At 42.6% G+C, this 21,679-nt stretch overlaps 1 protein-coding gene across 1 annotated transcript in view; it reads left to right on the forward strand.

Moving 5' to 3' along the window:
* The window catches only part of Ten-a (Teneurin-a transmembrane protein), a 611,676-nt gene that overhangs the window by 534,193 nt on the left and 55,804 nt on the right, over positions 1 to 21,679 (forward strand). Inside the window, exon 7 of the mRNA XM_078188214.1 lies at positions 9,107 to 9,387. Coding sequence (XP_078044340.1) covers positions 9,107 to 9,387 — 281 coding nt within the window. The remainder of the gene's footprint in view (positions 1 to 9,106; positions 9,388 to 21,679) is intronic.

Here is a 21,679-nt window from a genome sequence, read left to right on the forward strand (position 1 = left end):
ATATGTACAACAACACACTAAAAAAAGAATTTGTATATAGCAAATACTGTCTATAACTATCCCCAAAAATTGTATATTAACAAAAATGGTAATTTAGTTACGAAAATTCGTGTAAAATCCAGCCGTGCCTAAGAGGTTAAGAAATGACGTGTCCATAGGAAGATATCACTGTGGCTATACAGCCCCTTATCCAGTACGTGACAAGAAGCCGAAGCAAAAGTAGCGAGCGCGACTCCTCGCCATCGGTAATTCGTGAGAAGGGGAAATAAAGCGATCGGAGGGTATCCTTTGGTCTTGGTCGTGATAGTAAATTCCAGTATAGTTCTCGTGCCTTGTCCGCGTTCCCTGGCCGCCGCGTCCAGAATCTCGCGTCCGTTCTTCTCTACGACCGGTTTCCTCTTCCGCTCGCCCTGTTTCGTGATCCTCTCTCGAGCCGGCGAAGCGAACCGTATCGGCCGAGAACGTGAAGCGAAGGACGACGAAGACGAGGGGGAAAAGGAGGAAAAGGAGGGTGGAAAGGGGGAAGGTGGAAAAGCAGGACGAGGAGATGGGGTAGGAGGTAAAAGGAGGGTGAGAAGGGGGAAGGAGGAAAAGGAGGACTAGAAGGAAAAGGAGGATGTAGAGAAGGATGAGGAGTAAAAGGAGGACGCGAAGGGGGAAGGAGGAAAAGGAGGACGGGAAGGGGGAAGGAGGAAATGGAGCTAAAAAGAGAGTGAGAAGGGGGAAGGAGGACGAGGTGGACTAGAAGGAAAAGGAGGATGTAAAGGAGAACAAGGAGCAAAAGGAGGACGCGAAGGAGGAAGGAGGAAAAGGAGGACGGTATGGGGGGGGGGGGGGGGGAAAAAGAGGAAGGGCGGGGGGGGAGGGAGGAAGAAGGGCCCGGGCCGAAAAACAGACGAGTCTGTTAACGAAGGGGGCGGGTGTGTGCCCCCCCCTCCGACAGAAAAGAACGTTTGATGTCCGACCCATGGTCCGCGGAGGCTTGGTACGCTTGTTATCGAGCGTTTCGAGTAACGACGCGTTCGTTACATCATAATTGGATCACACGCTCTCTCCCCGGCCCTACATACCCAACCGGCCGGCAAACTCTGCCCGGGTCCAATCTTCCACTCAGACAACACTCGACTCAATATGTGACAGCAACGCCACCCGCAATTACCTTTTTAACTTCCAATATATCAGACAGCCGGTCAATTCCGCTTAATCGGTGTAGGTGTTGCACGCACCGCCGCGCGCTCGCCGTGCGACTAGAAACGACGCGGCGTTTCCAGGGACCGTGCAAAAACCGGAGACACGACGAACGAGCTCGTCGCCGACGATCATTTCGCTGCAAATTGCCTGCACCGATTCCACATACCTGCACCGGCTATCGGTGACGTATTTCTGCGATATCTTTTTCGAATATTTTCGCGAAAAATAATTGATATGGAGCAATTTGTAAAAAAAGGATAGAGCGTTTTTTAGTTTGATAATTTTAGTGGAGTGTCAGGTTTATTGGTAATTTATATGTATGTGATAGTGTTGTTTTATTTATATTTTAAATATAGGTAATAGGGAGATATATTTAATTTAAATATATTTTATTTAAAGTATAGATTATTTAATCTGTATTTAATGGAGATTGGAGAGTAGTCTGTGAGTTTTGATGTGTAATACAAATTTTCTCTATCGTTTATATATTGTAGAATGCAGTAGGTGTATAGGCGATCATTTTATCAGTTAACAGACTAAATAGAAAAATATTAAAACAGTATTTCGAAATTCCTTAAACATTTATGCTATTTTGCACCCGACTTACTCATTTCTGCCCTAAAATCTACAATTTATTAATAGCTACACCTGACTTATTACAACTACCAAACTGCCTACTATAAAACTACCTACCAAAAATAAAATTACAAACCACCCCTAACGAACAAAGGAATTCCACCAGACATTACGGTGCACCCTAAAGAAGCATTTTTAGCTAATAAAATTAGGGTTCATTTTTGCCCTAAAATCTCCAATCTATTAATGGCTACATACCTGACTTGTTTACAACTACTTTATCCTATGAAAATAAAATTAAAAACTACCCCTAAGGAATAAAAGAATTCCTACCAGACATTACGGTGCACCCTAGAGAAGCATTTTTAACAGCGCGTTAATAAATCGGGGCAGCCGTCGGATTCGTTTAATCGGCGTGTAGGTGTCGCCGTCAGGGTGACGTTTACAGCCGTCGTCGGCGTCACCCAGGGAGGGTTGGAGGGAAACGCGGATGCGAGCCACCTGAAACGTCGAACGTGCCTTGAATTTGAATGCCGAGGAGGAGCGAACGAGGACAGAGAGCGCGAGGAAATGGGGGGGGGGGGGGGCAGGTACAGCGCGCTGCGGCGCGGGGAGGGTGACGCTAGAAGGAGGAATGTTGTAGCGAAAGCAGAAATTTTATCGACGCCCCGAGGGATTTCTTGACTCCGGGAATTGTTTGAACGTACTGTTTCATTCGGGACTTCCGCGCGCGCGACACTTGTGCACTTTGCTCCGGCGAATTCTGTTATTGTCGCGCGGGCGGGACGGGGGCGGAGGGGGGCGGATTTTATAATGGCGTTCCCGGCGAATCCCCGGGTCCTTTTGCGTCACGCGCCGCGTCGCGTTCGCCTCTCTCTCTCTCCCTCTCTCTCTCTCTCTCTCTCTGTCGCCCCGGCGGCTTCTTCTTTTTATTTCGGCGGCGATGCCTCTCCCCGCTGCCCCGTTTTAAACGGAGGGGGAGGGGGGGTGCACGCGGCTGTCGGCATTATTAGCTTTTACACTGGAGAAATAATGTTAATGGAATTTAGCCGGGCGAACGTGCCCGTCACGGCTCGCGGAGAATTTTTTTTCCCAGCGCGGAACGTTTCATGGGCGGTGCATCTGGTTTGCACTCTGGCGCTACGGCGAAACGCGCCCAATTGTATCGGCGCAATTAGGGCCGAGTCAAACTGGCTCTAATTATTCGACCGCGGATTTTTTACGGCCGCGTCTCTGCGCGCTCTGCTAGCGGACGACGGAGCGTCGCGGTGGATGGACGACGTTTTATATGCGTAGCTTCTGTTTCATTTGAACTTTGTATTTGGCGAGCCAGTTTGTCATCTATAGTTTGCTGTTTGACACATTCCGTGCCATCCATGTACCACTGATGGTACACGTTCAAATGTCTGTGTAATGCATTAAAAAAATATTTTCCGACAAGTTAGAATCGAAGAATTAATTTCTACCGAAAGAATGGACTATAATACGTTTATTTCATAGATAAATTGACAATAGTTAATAAATGAATACGGTATATTGATTTTTAAAGCTTCAATTGACCAGAATGAAGGGTCAACTAAACACAGCTCGACACGGAACGTGTTAACCTGTTAGCTGCTTAGGACTTGTTAAGAAAAAAGCTGACCAATGAGAGGCACGTCTCTCAATCTTCCGTTTTTAAGAATTCATTAAAAGAGCCTCGTAGAAAACTTACCCTACAGAAAAAAGCTGCTTCCCAAATCATTAAACACCTTTGAAACACCCTATACGTATAGTACCATACATACTATAGTACCATGTATATCGTACCAAGTGGAAAATTATTTCAAGATCGGTACGCCGAACAGAATTTTTCGCAGGCGAACGGAATTTGGCAGCTGCAAGCGCGCCGAATTGTCAGCCAGACGGCGTCGCGCGGTTCGCCCTTCCGTTTAATTGTCATCGGAAACGCGCAATTCCGTAACGCGCAGCACTAATCAACCAGCGGCGTCGTCGTCGTCGTCGTCGACTGGCGGCGCGGATAAAGCTTTAATGAGATTGCGAGAGACCGAGCCAGAAAGCGAGCAGAGAGAAAGTGCGAGAAAGACAGACGTGGGGCGAGAAAGAGAGACCTAGGGGGTGGAAGAGAGAACGAGGGGAAGGGCGGCGGTGGTACGCGACGAATTTTCCGACGGAGACAAATAAATACAGCTTAGGTTAAGAACCTTCAGACACTGCTGTACCGGCGTGTTTCACTCCGGACAACCGGATTCCTGATTGCGCGTAACGGACAAATGAACCGAGGGGGAGTAGCTGAAAACAAGATGAACGACGGAGCACCGGTCCGGGGGGGAGGAGGGTGGCGGAGAGCTGTACGAACCGCTGTGGAAGGGGATGGGGTGCCCGCGATAGAGGGTGGAAAACGCGGGGCGGAGAGAAGCGCGCCGGAAGAACGGAGTAAGCAGCAATTCGGCGTGTTAACGCTGAGCGCGCGCGCGCCCGCGCGGCCCCTCTTCAAGCCGGGTTAATCCGTTTGCGCGAGTAAATCAGTTAGCTGAAAATTGGGTTATATTTCCTAATCGATACGATGGATTAGGTTATCCGGCTGGCGCGGCCGATGGATCCTCCGTAACGGTTTCGCGCTGCGCACCCTCTTTCGGAGCGACGCCGAGCCGCCGCGCCATTATTTTCAGTCGGCGATGACATTAAACCGCCCAAATGACCCATTTTCACCTCTCTCTCTCTCTCTCTCCCTCTCTCTCTCTTGGCGCTCTCCTCGCGCTTTGCTTTATCTTCAACGCCCGCGGACAATATGCCGTTCAATTTTTGTTAGCGTCGGAAACCAAACCCTGTTACAACGCGCTTTGTCCGCCGCTTCTCTGACCTCCATTTTCACGATTGCGAGATCTAACTACCCTTTCGAAGTATTTTGCGGTAAATCCATAGTTTTGTTTCGTGTTATTGCTAAATTTGTTAAATTTGTTGTTACAGTGTTGGTTAACCCTCTTAGTACCGACCAAAAGAGTCTGTATCCGAGCGAAATGTTTCAATCTCGTTTGACGAAGTTTGATAAAATTTCAGAAAGATATTGCAAGAATATCGAAAAGCCTGATAAATAACAAAAGGGAGAAGAAATAAGAAATGAAATTGTTTTTTAATAAAAATATTAAGAAAACTATCTTTCCAACAATAGCCAACAACAATATATTGTTCGGTACTGAGAGGGTTAATTATCTTTAGGATTTTTGTGATTACATTGCCGCTTTCATTTAAATAAAATCATGCTCAAAAAACACCTAATAGCAAATACCATAAGTCTCAAAATACATTTACTCAAATATCATCCCCTATTTCCTTCTTGTCAAATTCTTTTGCAACACCCTGTATATATTTCGACACTTCTCTCAGTGGTTCGAAATATAATAAATTGGAACATAAGCGATTTCTCGTTTTCTATCGGCGAAGAAAATCGGCAGACCCGGTAGGCAGTGCACAGCTATATAGCCGCGCGAGAGGCTCGCAACCCCCCGCGCGAGAATTTATGGCAGTCTTCCTGGCAGCCAGAAATCCGAGGAAGCTCGCAATAAAATCATTTTCGAGGATTCCGGGCGGCGGCCCCCGCCCTTATCTTTAGCATACGAAATAGATAATCTCCGACAGAGAGAAAAATAATGGCGGTCCGCGAAGGAAGTAGTCCGCCGCCCTTCTTCGAGCTGTTTCGTGTATATCCGTTTCAAGTATCCGTGCAGAGCTCGCGACATCGGGATTTAACCCTTTGCACTCGAATGGTGACTCTGAGGCACCACTAAAATTGTTCTGTCACCCTTTAAAATCATTTTTATAGCAACAAAGTTAAGAAGAATTTAGAGTTAAATTTAAGAAGTTAAGAACAAGTTAGAAAAATTGTTGAAAATGAAACTATTAGTATAATATTGCGTATAATACAATTATACGCAATTACACAATTTATATATAAATTATCTTAACATAAATCTTGTCGAGGGAAACGCCGCTGCGACCAAGAGTCGCCTCTCTCCAAAGGGTTAAAAATCCGTTTTCCGAACGCGGCGAAGCGTTTTTCGGCGTTCTCTCTCCGCGAACGTCGCGCGTCGCAGTGTTTTTTTTACGCGCGCAGTAAAATTCTGCAGGTGGCCCGGAGCTCTCCCAGCATTACGAGAGGGTGGGGGGAGGGATGGGCGGCGCGCGTTCGTTGGAAGTTTATTTTTTCCGTTAAATTGCAGGCGGACGGGGGCAACGAGGTTCTCCGAGGCGAGACGATTCAAACATCGAATAAGATGTCACTGGCCATCGTCCAACTTTTAAGCCCCCATTATTTCGCCATTAAAGTTCTTTCGCTGGCCGGCCTTTTTTGTGCCGGCAGGCAGAAGAGAGAGACGGAGAGGGGGTGGGTGGTGGTGCGCCCAGAGTCCACGCCGATACTTTTAGTAAATTAATTTTCTGCCACCGTCTGTTCTCAACTTAATGATCCCCGAAGAAAAAGCAATATTTATTGCGCGAGAGTATTCCTCGCCGCGTTCTTCTCCCACTCGGCTAAGCAACGACGTCGGGACTTCTGCCAGCGATATTTTCTTTTTTCTTCCCTTTCTCTCTCTATCTCTCTCACTCTGTTCGCCTCTCTCTCTCTATCTCCGTCCCTTCTCGTTTTTTCCTTCCAGTTCTCCTCCACCTTCTCTTCCCTCTTCCCTCTTCTCTCTTTGCGTCGTGTCTGATTGCTTCCTGCTCGAGGAAATATGAGCGGACGTTTATAGGATTGCGAGGCGGCGAGGAGCCGGGACGGCGATTATTTATGGTATTTGTCGAGCGTTGTTAAATAACTTATACGTTACTGCGAGGTGAGACGTCTTAATGATCCGACGAGCCTGGACAAACACGGGGAACCTCTTTCCGGCACCGGGGGCGACGCGCGCGCCGAAATTATTAAAAAGAAATATGAAGCGCGACCGTCGAATTCCTTCGGCGGTGGGGTAGGGAGGGGGAAGAGAGGCCGGGGTGGTGCCCGATTCATAAATACTCCGGCTGTCTCGGAGATCAAAGAATGCTGCTCCGCCTCACGGATAGTTTGGTAAATTGCCTGTCAACCGTGCCGAAAATTGCCGGAAAGTGGATAAAAGCCTCGGACAACTTAGTCAAATTGCGTCGTAGAATCGGCGACGAACCGTTTTATTTTAAACGGTGATGATCGGGTTGCGTTCGTTTGGTGAGAATGTAACAAACGCGGCATCGGAAAAACCCGGTTAAAGTATTTTAATAATTTATGGAGATGGATATGTTAATTACAATTTTTAGTTGGCGTGAGGCCTTGTTAACGAGAATAAATTATTTCATCCCTCAACTCTTTGACATATTCGTTTAATAAAATACAATTTATTCCTTTTTAATATCCCCTTTAATTATGTTAATTATGAAATACATATAAAATATTATTTTCCCACTTTAACAACCTCTTGAATCGTATTAATTAGCTGCGAATTTTCCTTCATGCTTAATTTAATTACACACTCTGCAAAAAAGTTACTACAAGTAAATTTTTCTGTAAAATAAAAATTATTTGAGTCTATTGCAAGATACAGAAATTAAATTAATATTAATTTACTCTTTTCAACGATTCGAATGCTTTAAAAGGAATTCTAGGTTTAATCCTAAATTCTTTCAATCTTTCCTATCCTCTATTTAATCTACTCTTTTTCGCCGGAAACGCGCGAAATCCGCAGTCCAGCCGTAAGTTAGGTTATGTTCGACATCGCCGGCCAACCCCCACAGCGACACGGTCCACAACCGGACTGTGTTTGCACAATTACCGGCGTCACGGCGTGCCTTTTAAAATATTTCAACGCTGTCCTTGGAACGATAGTTCGTCCGCGCGGGCAAATCCCTGTTTCGAGCGCCCCCCCCCCCCATTCATCCCCCTCTCGATACAGGGGGGGAGGAGGATGAAGATAAATATCGGCCGTGATGAAAATAAAATCCTTGACGTAGGTCCGACGGGGCGAGGCTTTAACCTGTCACACCCCCCACCCTCCCTCCGGGCGAGTGAACCGGTCTCTCCCGAAACGCGTCGACTCGTTCGCTATATACACATACACAACCACCAACCCCACCCCTCCCCCGAACCCGAACGGGGGTTAATGGGAGCGATTTTTACGCGCTGTCTCGTTGTCACCGGCCGCTGAACGTGCTTACGCCTCTTTTTCCGCGTTTCCTCCAACGTGCCTCCTCTTTTTTTTCCATCCCGGCGATCGGCGCCGGATACAAGGTTCGCTTTTGTTCACGGGGGGTGAAGAAGGGGGATGGGTGAACGCGTCGACGGCTCAATGGAGTTGTCATTCGGGGACGCGGCTAATAAGAATAGACGTGGAAACTGTGTAATGCCGAAATTAGGGCATCGCCTTCGACTTTTCAAGGCTGCCAGCCTCGATCAACCACCCCATTCAAGTATTTCGGATTTTAGGGTATTTTCGGATTAAGTCTACGCGGCGTATGCTTTGTCGACGAAGAATCGCTCTTCGGTGGCGGCTCGTTAGGGATTATTCCCGATTTCTGGGAAACGACGGGGTAGACATTCTCACCGGGGTAGCTGACTTTTATACTTCGCTTATACTTTAATACTGTTTCGCGTGTGTCGGGCTTTATGCTTTCCTGATGGAAACTTAGCGAGACAGCTGACTCCGAAGCCGATGGTATCTATGAGAATCCTTTGCACTCTGAGGCGTCAGAATTTTTATATCACGTTCGAAAATAATTTTTCTATCGTCGAGTTTATATTTCAAAAATTATTAATATTGTTATAAATAATATTAGTACTGTAATAAAAATATTGTTATTGTCCTTGACTGTCTAAAATTATTGAAAGAGGAGAATATAATTATCTACGAAGATGACATAGCAATTTTAAAATAAATAATGCTACAACAATTATCCTTAAAAATAGCTGTTACCTTCGGTTAAAATAGCTTTGAGTGCAAAGGATTAGCAATTTATAAATATTGTTACACTGTCTTCAACTGTCTAAAATTATCGAAAGAGCATAACCAAACCATCCACAAAGACGTCATAAGCAATTTTAAAATAAATAATGCTAGAACAATTATCCTTAAATACAGCCTTACCGTCCAATTGATTTATAAATGCTTTCCACAATCGATTTATAAACGAATGCCCTGTCTTCGCTCGTCGCAGGCGGGTGGCATAATTGACATCGAATATTCCCCCCCCTGTCGAGTCGCGTGTCATCGTCATTATCTACCGTGACTATCGAGAACGAGGCGCGCCCCGGTTCTAAAGTATCGACAGAAGGGCAGTTTTGTTCGGAGAGTAATGATTATTTGATTTTCTGTTACAGACTTCCGCCACCCCAACAGCAGGTGACAGTCGGCTCCCTAGGTGGTGGCCTAGGGGTGGCCGCCGGGAATGGCGGCACAGGGACGGTCGGCGCCCAAGGTCAAGCCATGGCGATGCCAGGATTTCCGCTCCGTGCCGCGACGGTGCCGCATTATTCGCCGTATTCACCGTCACGTTTCAACATCGACAAACGGTGCCAGCACAGATGCTCCTGGAAATGTTTCTCGATCGCTCTGATCCTCCTCGCTGTCGCGCTGACAGCGATGCTGGCTTACTTCGCTGGTAAGTAGACGCTATATTGAACGTTGATACAGTGCGAATACCGTAATGCATCGATGCGTTGGCTGCAATACTAATTTTTAGGGGAGAATCATCGCGGTTTCTCTATTCGGGAATTTATTTAGAATTTTAATATTAATTTATGGGGTATTGCAATTATCGCAGAATAATTCAAATCTCTTTGAAAAGTTTTTTAATAATACTAGATTCCAAATAAATTTTATTTCTAATTTTATAATAAATTAAATCTGTTTAAAAAAATAAAAAAGTAGTCAAAGTGATATTCAATATAAATTCGGCATCCGATTTTTAAATGGCCAAATGTATTCTTTAAGTTCTGGCTCGTTTTACTGTCATATTATTTTTTATTATGCTTGACATAAGCTTGATAATATATATTGTTAAAATTCTGGAAATTTTTACTATCAAATTATTTTTGACTATTAAATATGAATGGAATCACTCGAAACACTTGTACAGTGTGGTAGGGTCGATTTGCACCCCCAGTGTACATATCCTGTACTTCATTTCTATTTAACTCTATTTAATTTCTCTTTAACCTCTATTGAATTTCTGACATTTAATTTAAATTTTCATACATCTAATTGACATTTACATTAAGACTACCCTATCTAAAAATAAATTACTAAAAAAAATTATATACTTCAACTGAAGGAAATTATAATATTAATATAATTAAAGATAGGGCAGAATATTTGAATTTAAAGGCGATCGACTTCTCGAATTAACAAGCAACAATAAGGCAACCTAAGAACCGCATCGAATTTTTTCGACGACACGAAAGATATTTCGCGATATTATCGGACAAAACGATTATACGATTATGTAGCGCGGAGTCTATATTGGAAGCCAACAGCGTCCGATTTACGATCGCAGGTCAAAGCAAACAAATTAACGCGATCTATGAGCGCACGGGTTCTATTTGTGGACAGACACTGTATATTGCGAGTTAGGCAAATCAAAGTTCCGGTTGAATTTCGACGACGGGAATCGCGCGCGCGCGCGCGCCTAACCGAATCTGCAAGTTAATAATGAGTTATTGTACCGTAAATTGCAGATTAACGGGTAGAAGGATTTTCCGGGTGGGGGAAAGGGGGGGAAGGGGGGTGGAGGGGGTCGAGTGTCGATAAATTACAGTGCAATGCACGGATAAATAAGAGCCATTCACCGAGAACCGGGAAATCGTCGAAACTACTCATGCATAATAGATGAATTGACTGTGCTTTGACTTCCGGGTGATCAACCTATCGATTCCCGCCGACTTTATGTTATTATTATTCCCGATCGGCGATCATACTTTCTCGAGTTGCTACAAATTTTCTTCGCTACAAAAGATAATGCGGAAGAATAATTTCCGAGATCCGCGGGGAACTTTATCTCTTGCGTTATGATTTCTCTCACGGTCGTATTGATTAGTGGTGAATCGTTGCTTAATTATTTCCGTGAGAGAATGATACAGTTTTTGTTGCTTGTATGCTTTTATTTAATTTTGTTTTTTAGATTTTGGTAATAAAAAAGTTAGAGGTTGCTTTGACGTAGATTAAATTATGAATAGGCTATTTTTTAACTAAAGTTTATGATTATAGAAGTGTATAACTACGTAACTATATAACTATGTAATTATATAACTATATAGATTTATAACTATGTAACTACATAACTATATATTCGACTCTTGCAACTAAAGGATACAATATCATGAGTTAAAGAAATATTATTAACAATCCCAAAGGACTTCTACGCATCCGAACAAAAATATTACCGCCTTTAAAAACCTGCCGCCTTAAAAAAAAATTGCCAAAGTTTAAAAACAATTCTACAAAGCTAAGAAAATAAACGAGCGAAAAATTCTGATCTATAGAAAAATTCCTGACTAAATTAAAAGTAATTCTACGACCCTAAAAAAATTTTGTCGCAATCCTTTCCAACCCTTAGATCCTCTATCCCCGATTAAACTAACAAACCCAGCAAAATTACAGACACGAAAATACCACGAAAATGTGAAAGTTAACAGGGAAACGTTTCTTCCGTAAACCGTACGAAACAGATTCGATTATGAGAATCCTATTAGTCAAATCGCGAGTTCATTAATAAACATGGAATTGTTGGCAAGCTCTCTCACTCTCGCGCGCATCCGATATCGTAAAACGTTGATTACCCGCTCGCATAGTTCGGGCAGGGGAGGAGGAGGAAAAAAAAAGAGTTACGCGCACGGGTAGAAATTACTTTTAAGTAGACCATCCGCAGTGAATCACATTATCCCATTCGGTAAATTTATTGTCGCCGCGCCGATAAGTTCCGGGGCGGCGGCGGGCGCGGTCGGACCGGGGTTTTTGAAATTTGTATTTCCCTCGGGCGGCATCCGGGGTATTTTATGAATGAACTGTAATGGATTTGCAATTAAATTTCGCTTATCATTTGTCCCCGTATCGGCGTGCACTTAACGCCATTAGTACATTATACAAGCGCGGGCGGACACATTTTTGATCGAGCCCGCCGATCGGGCCGCCAATCCCCCACCCCCCTCTTCACCTCATACCCGCCCGTGTTCCGTTTTCCCTCGATCGGATGGAATTTTTATCGACGCCGGTTCGCACCGACGTTTTTCCCCCTTGTTACACAAATATTCCGCAAAAATCGACGAGCGCGCTGCGCAATTAAATAACACGGCTACTTTGCGTCCACGCGCGCACTGGACACCGTGAAAGTTAACCTCTCGCCAGCAAAAATCTCTCCTCTCGCCACGGATTCATTCGGAAAAATTTCCGCCGAATCGATATTTTTTTATTGGCACGGTCGTCGCTATAGTGTCACGGAGCCATCTATTTTAGGCTACTTTGCGTTTATCGACCTTCCCTTTACCCGTACAAGTTGCCACCAAACGCACCCCACTATCTTGGCTTTTGATGTTTGTAATTTTATTTCTGATTGGCAAAGCTTGGTTCCGTCATTACGATAAATTAAATTAAATCGGTAAGGTATTGTATATTATTTTATTATTGTATCAAATTTAATTGTATGAAATTAATTTACAGTACGTTAAATAAATTTAGATTACACTACGTGAAATTAAATTAAGTCGCACTATATTAAATTAAATTACACTAAATTAACTGAAATAAAATTACACTACATTAAATAAATTTAAATCACAGTAGACTAAATTAAATTAAATCTCTCTAAATTAAATTAAATCAAATCTTGCTAAATTAACTGAAATAAAATTACACTACATTAAATAAACTTAAATCACCCTAGGTTAAATTAAATCTAATCTCACTAAATTTACTTAAATAAAATCACGCTAAATTAAATTAAATGAAATCACACAGAATTAAATGACACGAAATTAAATTAAATTGAGTTACACTAAATTAAGTTAAATTAAGTTGAATTAAATTGAAATGATTATTACTAGCAAGAGGCTTACCAAAAAATAATTTAGCTGCCGATGGTAGTTTGTCGCAAGGCTTGGCGCTAAACTCGGGCGTAAAAATGTTGCCAGGTGCTTCTCCAATTCGAGAGGATAACGCGAACTCGATTATCGCGAAGAAAGGAGGAGAAAACGAAATTTTACCTGTACTCCCCTACACGTCCGTCGTTCCCAGCAGCAGGCGCACCGGGATACTTCCCCCTGGCTCCGCTCGCTCCGGGTTAATACCTATCGCGGAATAGAGGGATTTTTCTTGAATCGACTTTATAAGCTTCGAAGATCCGAAATTTATGGCTGTTAAAACCTCTCTCCCCGGCGAATCGTCCGTGTGTTTCAACGTCGCAGCTATTCCGGCAGACATCTTATTAGCGGACAGAGAGGCTTGGGATATCGATTTGCGCACGAATCTCTCTCGTTCTCTCTCGCTCTATCTTTATAACTTTACCTGTATTTCTATCTCTATCTTTCTAATTCTCTTTCGCTCTCTCTATCTTCCTGTCTCTACCTTTCTAATTCTCTTTCGCTCTCTCTATCTTCCTGTCTCTACCTTTCTAATTCTCCCTCTCTTTCTCTCTCTATCTATATCTTCTCTCTACCTTTCTAACTTCCTTTCTCTCTCTATCTTTATAACTCTATATCTTCCTCTCTCTGTCTTTATCTTCTCTTTAGCTTTTTAACTCCCTTTCTCTCTCTATCTCTATGACTCTATATCTCCCTCTATCCATCTCTCCTTCTCTCTATCTCCCTACCTTTTTCTCTATTTTCCTTTCTCTGTCTTTCTAACTCTCTTTCTCTCTGACACCCTCTGTCTCTATCTCTCTAATACTCTCTGTCTCTAACTTCCCTTTAGCCTTTTAACTCTCTTTCTCTCTCTATCTGTATAACTCTATATCTCTCTATCTATCTCTCTTTCTCTCCATCTCTCAATCTTCCTCTCTCTGTCTTTCTAATTTTCTCCTCTCTCTCTTTCTCTTTCTATCTCCATAACTCTATATCTCTCCCTATCTATCTCTCTTTCTCTCCATCTCTCAATCTTCCTCTCTCTGTCTTCCTCTCTCTGTCTTTCTATCTGTCTTTCTAACTCTCTTTCTCTCTCTCTATCTTTCTCTCTTTCGTCGTCCCTCTCTTTCCCTCCAGCTCGGCCTTTCTGCGGAGAGTTCTCTCACCCTTTGCACGTGAACGACGGGTCCCGTCTCGGGCTCGATCATTATTGGCCGAAAAGACCCGGCGCCAGACGCTCCACGGATCGCTCGGGAAATATTTATTCAGGGTTGCTTGAAAACCTGTGTCACAAGAGGAATTTAACGGGGAAGCATTACAATCAACTGAACGTGTAAATCTGCTAACAGAGCGGAACCCATGGTCGGCTACACACTACTCTTGGATCTACGAGCACTTTGGCCGCACGCGCGATCCCCTTGGATCGTAATGTCAACTCTGACGAGGGACGGAGATCCTAAATTGGATAGCAAACTGAATAGTTTGATTATTGTGTGATTATATATTATATATATATATAGGATTTTTTTATTGTGTAGTATTTTGGGGAAAGGAGAAAATTTGGTATTAAGAATTTTTCTTGGTTTGTTACGTGAAGTTTGATAAGGGATGAAAATTAAAAATTTAAAAGCAAACTGAATAGTATAATAATTATATGATCGAATATTGTTTTATGTATATATAGGATTTTTCTATTGTATATTATTTTAAGGAAAAGAGAAAATTTGGTGCCAAGAATTTTCCTTGTAATGCCAACTCTGGCAAGGGATGAAAATTTTCAATTTAATAGCAACCTAAATACTATGATAATTCTATTAGAATTTCTATGCGCGATTCTTCGAACCAGGAACACCGCCATGAATCCGAGAGCATCCTCACCATCGGCCGGCAATATTTTCACCTCTCCCCTAAACCGGATGGAGGCAACCGCGGCTAAACGAGCCATTGCGCCAGTAACGTTGCGCCGTGGCCGCACTTCCTATCAAAGATCCGGACTTCCGTCGTTAAACGGTATTTAATTTGGCGGTGCACGGGCCCGCGGGAGCATCTGTGTCAACCGAGAGAACTCTCTCTCTCTCTCTCTCTATTCCCCTTCCTGCGGTGTTTACCCTAGCGCGTTCCAGCTCAGAAGCGCATCCTCCTCGGATATTTCGCGGGCCGATGATTTTCACTGAAATTTCCGCAACGCGTCGTCGCCGGGGACCGCGCGCACACAGTTACCGTGGAGAGAAAAAAGGCGAAAGGAAAAGAAGACGCGACGACGGGAGGCGCGCGGGTCCGACGGTTTTCGTGAAAATTTCATGCTGATGGTAAAAACGTTACAGGATGAGACCGCGCCCGGTTTTCATTAAACCTCGGCCTTTTTCGGCCTCGGAACGGCGCGTTCGTTTATAAAGAACCGACGTAAGGGGTAATGGAAGTCCGAGGAACTCATTCACGGCAACATTTTCCTAGACGTCCGGCACGTCCGCCGGTCCACTTTCGGAAACCCCTTGGGCGAAGATTCCGGCTCCTTCGTCCACCTCGGATCCCAAAGAAATTCATTTTTTTTTCCTTCGCGGCTGCCGGTTTTCGTCTCGCAAATTCCTGCCGGCTTTGACAGCTTGTAGGAATTATTAGGTTGTAGTTTTAATTATTAGATAAAAATAAATGTTGAGGATTTAATTATAATTGTAATCGACTCTTGAGATCGTATGGAGTTTATACGTGGGTGTCATGGTGGCCAGGATTTATTTTATAATTTTATTATATGCAAAATTTAGTAGGACTAGCAAAGTTATTATTTCTTTTTTAAAGCTTAGATACACGTAACTCAACAATATATTTTTATTTTATATAAAAGTACAATAAATAGATAGATTTAATAGCTGAGAGTAGACACACGAGAGCAAAGGGTTGATACAGTGACAAAAAAATAAATAATATCCTTATACAAGATTTTTACAAAAATTAATTCATAAAATATACTTTCTAAAGACTTTCACGATTGTTTAAAAAATTTTACCCACCATTTTTTTCTTAATGTATTGAACACAGTAAAAAGATAAATAAATAACAAAAGATAAATAAGACCGCAAAGGGTTAAAATACATTTTTGAGCTTTGCCCAATTATTTCTAATATGAAATTACTAAAATCTAGAATTAATAATATAGAATTCAGAAGTTGTTAATTTTGTCTTCGCGTTGGCCATCTTCAAACATAAAAGGAAAGTGTTGAAACGCGTCGCCGGACGCCTCCAATTTTTTCCGCGCCCCCCCGAAGGTCCATTCTATTCGCTCCGGAAGGGTGTAGATTAAGGGTCGAAACGGTAGAAATGGAGTAGAAGCTACGAAGTGGCTTAGCCCATCCCACGACACGATAATTGCATCCCAGGCGAAGGAGGTGTGGCAAAAACGGGCCTGAGACTGATCAGAGAAATTAACTCCCACGAGTTTATGTTTCTTCATCCCCTATGAACCACGTCAACAAACAAATCTCCTACGCTCTATCCTCGATTTTCTGACCTCGTTGCAACAATTTAAAACATATAGCAGTCTATCGAAAATATTTCTTAACCCTCAATTTATCATTATTATTTATTATTATTTACCACTATAAAAATCGTGTGAACTACGCTGATAATTCTAAAATTTAACCCTTTCGAGTGTGATGACTATAAAGCACCACTAAAATTATTCTATCACGTTTCAGAATAATTTTTATAGTAACAAAATTTAAATTTAAGAAATCTAATTTAAGAAATTCGAGACACAAGAATTAATTTCGTATTTATAAGAGTGCACTTTGTTATAAACTATAAGCCACAAAAATTATTTTAGATTTATATATAAAATAGCTTTCAGCGCAAAGGGTTAATAATTCTACATTTATCTGCGCTATCGCGTGAGAATTTATTTTTTCGAAGCTGTAGTTTATTTTATCCCCAAAAGAGTATTCTACCCCGTGCCAAGAGTGTAGAAACGAAGTAGAAAGCTATGGAGCGACCTAGCCCGCCCCGTAACATGAAAATTGCATCCCGGGCGAAGAAAATATGGCGGAAGCGAGCTGATCAGAAAAATTAACCCTCTGCACTCGAAGGCATTTTAATTCGAAATCCAAAATATCTGATCTGTAGAGAATTCTTATTTCACATTAATTGTTGCATTTCGTGTCCATGGAATTAAGTCTTGTAATTTATACAATAATTACATTTTTGACAGCGTTTGAATACGAAAACACTTTTGACAATTTCAACAGTATATTATTATATAATATAAAAATTTTTAGTGGTGCAACATCCCCTATAAACCTTGTCAATTAATAAATCTACTTTTCTCTACCCTCGAAATTGTAATTCTATTTATTAACATGTTATAAAATATTATAAAACACACCGTACTCTTCCGAAAATATTTGTCAACCCTTAACAAACAATACGAACAATTTAACAGTTCCAAAATTAAAACATCCACAATTCTACCTCGGATTTTCCAGCGTCGCCGCGCGAAACCCGGTTTTTCGGAAGCTGTAGTTTCTTTCAGTTCCGGCCGTCGCCAAGGGTGTAGAAACGAAAGGGTTGAACGGGCATAGAAACGAAAGTAGAAGGCTCGCGCGGAGTGGCTTAGCCCGCCCCGTAACATGAAAATTGCATCCCTTGGCGAAGAAGGTGTGGCAAAACCGTGCCGGGGACCGATCAGAGAAATTAACGCCCCCTCGTTATCAGCGAGAAACAGAGGAGCCCCTAAAGGGTGGTCGGAGCGAACGGAGGGCGGCGGGGTGAACGTTGGGTTCCTCGGGGGTGGCGTTCCGGAGACGGGCTTGAAATTGTGTTTTTGCATTCAGCCCGAGCCGACAAATCCCCGAATCCGAAACGCGGCGGTCAAGGTCTCCGACGGAGTAGCATTACGGTTTATCTTTCGAAGGCGGTGGGAAACGAACGGGATTTGAAGGGGTCGGAAGGGGGTGGGGGTGGGCGGCTAGCATTGTCCCACGAATACGGGGTGGTCTACGATAAAATATCCGGGCGCGCGCGCGGGAACGATAGACTGTGAAATTTACATGAATGGACGTTTAAAAGAAAATTGTTGAACATTTCGCTAGGCGGTTTGTGTCACGTGAAACGATTGCCGTGCACGCTCGCCAAGTTTCGAGCTTGCTCTCTCTCTCTCTCTCGCTCTCTATTTTTTTCGCTCCCCATGGAAAAAGATAGAAATTGCTGCCTTTTATCGCCTTTTTGATCAGCCGGACCCTTTTCTCTCGTCCAGCAAATGAGCGGTGCTTTGTTAAATAGTGACAGAGGGTTTCTTTGTAGGGCACAATGGGCCTCGTTCTCTCTCTCTCTCTCTCTCTCTCGAATTTTCCACCTGCCGATGAACGTAACGCGCGCGCACTTCGCTCCCGTTTAATTGAAATTGCTCCAATGGAGCCAACAATACTGTTTTCACATCGCGGCACCTTTTTTTCCAACGAGTAGCCGCTTTTTTAATGGCTCGATTGCCTCCGCGCGCTTGATGCCTGCCGCTTTGCGTTCGACGTTCACTCGAAGCGGTGTCTTGTGCACCCGATAAGACATGTCGTCGTTGCTCTGTTGTATGATATTATAATATAGGTTATACCATTGCTTTTAAATTGTTAATGAAAGATTGCGAAAGTGGCAAATGGAAATCAATAATGCTTCTTCATTCAGCATTTTCAATGGAATTATTGATATTAAAATTTTATGAAATTAATTTAATGAAATTAAGTTGCGATATGAATCATCGAAGCCAGCCTTGCTATAGGAAAGTTCTATGATCATCTGTGGCGAATACGAGCGCTCGAATAATTGAGTCAAATATTTTATTCAATTTATTAAAAGACAAAATATTAGAAAATAGATTTTATAAACCGATCCTTGTAAAAATATGGTATAAGGATATTATTATTTATTTTCTGTCACTATAAACTGATCCTTGTAAAAATATGGTATATATATTATTTATTTTCTGCCACTGTATTAACCCTCTACAGTGGTATGACTGCTATTTATCTCCGTCTTTCAATTTTTATATAAAATTAAAATATAATTCTGTTACGAATATCTTCTAACCTCAAAAAGAAATTAATAAATCTTGTTTCTGCTACTTAAACCTTGTTTTCCCTTACTTTACACATTATATATTACTGTTCGCTCAAATAAAATTAATTCCGACCAGCACGACGCCTACTTAAAAAACTGACAACGACCTCAAAGGGTTAATCAGATGAAAAAGTTCTTGAAAAATTTACTAAACGACAATATATAAATTCAAGCGTTCGTATAAGAATAAATTCAATTAATCTCCTCGAAATAGACGCCTGGAAGTCTCGCGCCCGCCGAGATTCTTAACTATAACGGCCGCCTCTAAATCATTCTAATAAATTCCGAAGTCTGTAAACGGCGGTTCCGCGGGGTGGGGTTTTCCGGTCACTCGGCAAGACCCACCCCGTATATAACATTCTCCCGCACACCCGGGTTGTCCCTCGGATCCGGCCGTGTCTGCATTCTTCTTCCTCCGACGGTCTCTCGTCCCACCCTCCGCCACCTACCCTCCACCTTCCCTCGCCGTCCCTCTGGCGAGTGTCTGAAAAGCGGAAGGAAGAAAAGAGGAGGAGATTGTAAAGCCGGATCGGCCTCGGGGAGACCTCCGCCAGCTGTTATTTCTACATTCCGGTAAATCGAGTCGGGAATCCAATCTGCCTGTTTGCTACTGCATCCAAACTACCCTCTTCCACGCTCACGCGCCGTCCCCCTACCCCCCGCGCTCGAAACCCCTCCCACTCCACCCACCTTCCACCGATATATACCACACCGACCCCTTTCCGCCTCTGTCGACGATTCAGACTCGTCCAGGACGGTCGACGTCGCCCGGGCTACCTCTCTCTCTCTCTCTCTCTTCTCTCTCACTGTGCACCGATTTTCAACCGGATTTCGCATGCACGCGAGCCGCCGTTGCTTTTCGGTAATTTGATTTATGCGGACGCGCGCGCGGGTGTTGCGCTCTGCTGTAAACCCACCCCCCCCCCCCCCCCCCCCCCCCCCCCCCCCCGTCCCAGCCCCCTTCGCGTCTCGCCTGGGCAACACCATCCACCCGCGCGCGCGTCCACCGACTCCGAAATCTTTTCCGGATTCCCGGCTCGCCTCCAGGGGGACTCTCGTCCCCCCGACCCCCATCCTCGATGTAATTTCCGAGAGCGAGAGTAACAAAACCCTGCCCCACCGTCTCCCTCCCTCCCTCCCTCCCTCCCCACCGCGGACGATCGATCCACGCGACTCGCGCGGCGCCTACGACGATTCAACGCTAGCCGAAATCGGTTCGAAATCCACCCTTAAACTCGCGATTCTATTGTTGACCCGCCGCGGTCGTGTGTCTGCTCTCAGCTATAGAAGCTTTGTATTTATATTATTTTATTCCTGTTATTTTTACATAGAAGTATTGTCTTTTTATACGGTGTTTTTAAAGTCGCGTTAACCACTGGGTTATTGGCGACTCAAAGTCGGATTTTTTAGAGTTTGCTGAACAATTGCGACTGTTTTAAATGGTATAGTAAATTTCGGATTGCTTCTTTGTTCTTCAGTGTGTTTGCTAAAGGGGTTCCATATGTTTTTTAATATTGTTTTTACCTGGGATGTATTTTGTAGTTTAGGATGAGTTACTCCACTGTCAAGGGATGTATAATGTATATTATAGTGTTACGTATATCTAAGCTTTAAAAAAGAATTTTTAAATTCTGTTTCTATTTTTTAATATTGCATATATTGTGATCCATAGCTCATCATTACCATTGTCATGGCAATCAATAATTTCTAACTTATTATCCAGCTAGAAGTATTAGGTTCTACTACTCAAAACTCCCTTATTATTATAAAATTATTTAAATATTAAATACCTACCACAATCAATAAAATAGATTGAATAAAATTGAAATAACTAAAATAGAATCAATATTTGTTTAACGCTAATCTCTCGAAAGTATAAATGCATTAGCAGATTTAATGCGGCCTACAGTGCAGCTTTGAGGTTAGGCGTTTAATAATATTGTCGACATTTCGTGGCCGTAAACATTATTACGGATTGTCAATAAATATTGACAATATATGCCGTCGACACTGATTGACAATATCGTCTGTCTATTGAAATAGTGTCAATATTACATCGACGATATGTATTGATTATACGAGGATCGAGTTACAGGTACAATGATATCGAACGGCCATTGGCGTCCTTATACTAGAATTACGCGCACGTAAGACCGAAATGCTTCTCAAATTGATCGCAATCTTTATTGCGAAACGTGCAAAAATTGATGAATTTTGACCAAGGAAAAACATTTACCTAAAACTGTCGCGAAAACTAAAAATGCACAATAAAAATTATCATATTTAAAGTACAATATTTCTAATTTACTGTTTATACCATAATTAATACTTTGCACTCTGAGGAACCACTGAAATTGTTCTATCACGTCTCAAGATAATTTTTATACCAAGTTTAGGTTTGAAAAAATTGTTAAATAGTGAAAATATTAGTATGAGTGCCAAGAATCAATTTCGTATTTACAAAAATGCACTTTGTTACACAGAATAGAAATACTATGAACCAGAATTTTTATTTCAGATTTGCGCTTATATGACTTCAAATGCAAAGGGTTAAATATCATACATAAATATATAAAACAATTCATACAATAAAAATTAATCTTTGTTACTAATATTTATTCAGACAACCTACCAAAATCTCGATTTAAGACTCCTTAAAAAATATAATATATCTTAACAACGAAACCTTTCCCGTAAAAACTAAGAAAAGTAAAAATTTAGCAATCAACCTGTTAAGCAATG

This window comes from Augochlora pura, chromosome 2 (assembly GCF_028453695.1).
Source record: "Augochlora pura isolate Apur16 chromosome 2, APUR_v2.2.1, whole genome shotgun sequence".
NCBI lineage: Eukaryota > Metazoa > Arthropoda > Insecta > Hymenoptera > Halictidae > Augochlora > Augochlora pura.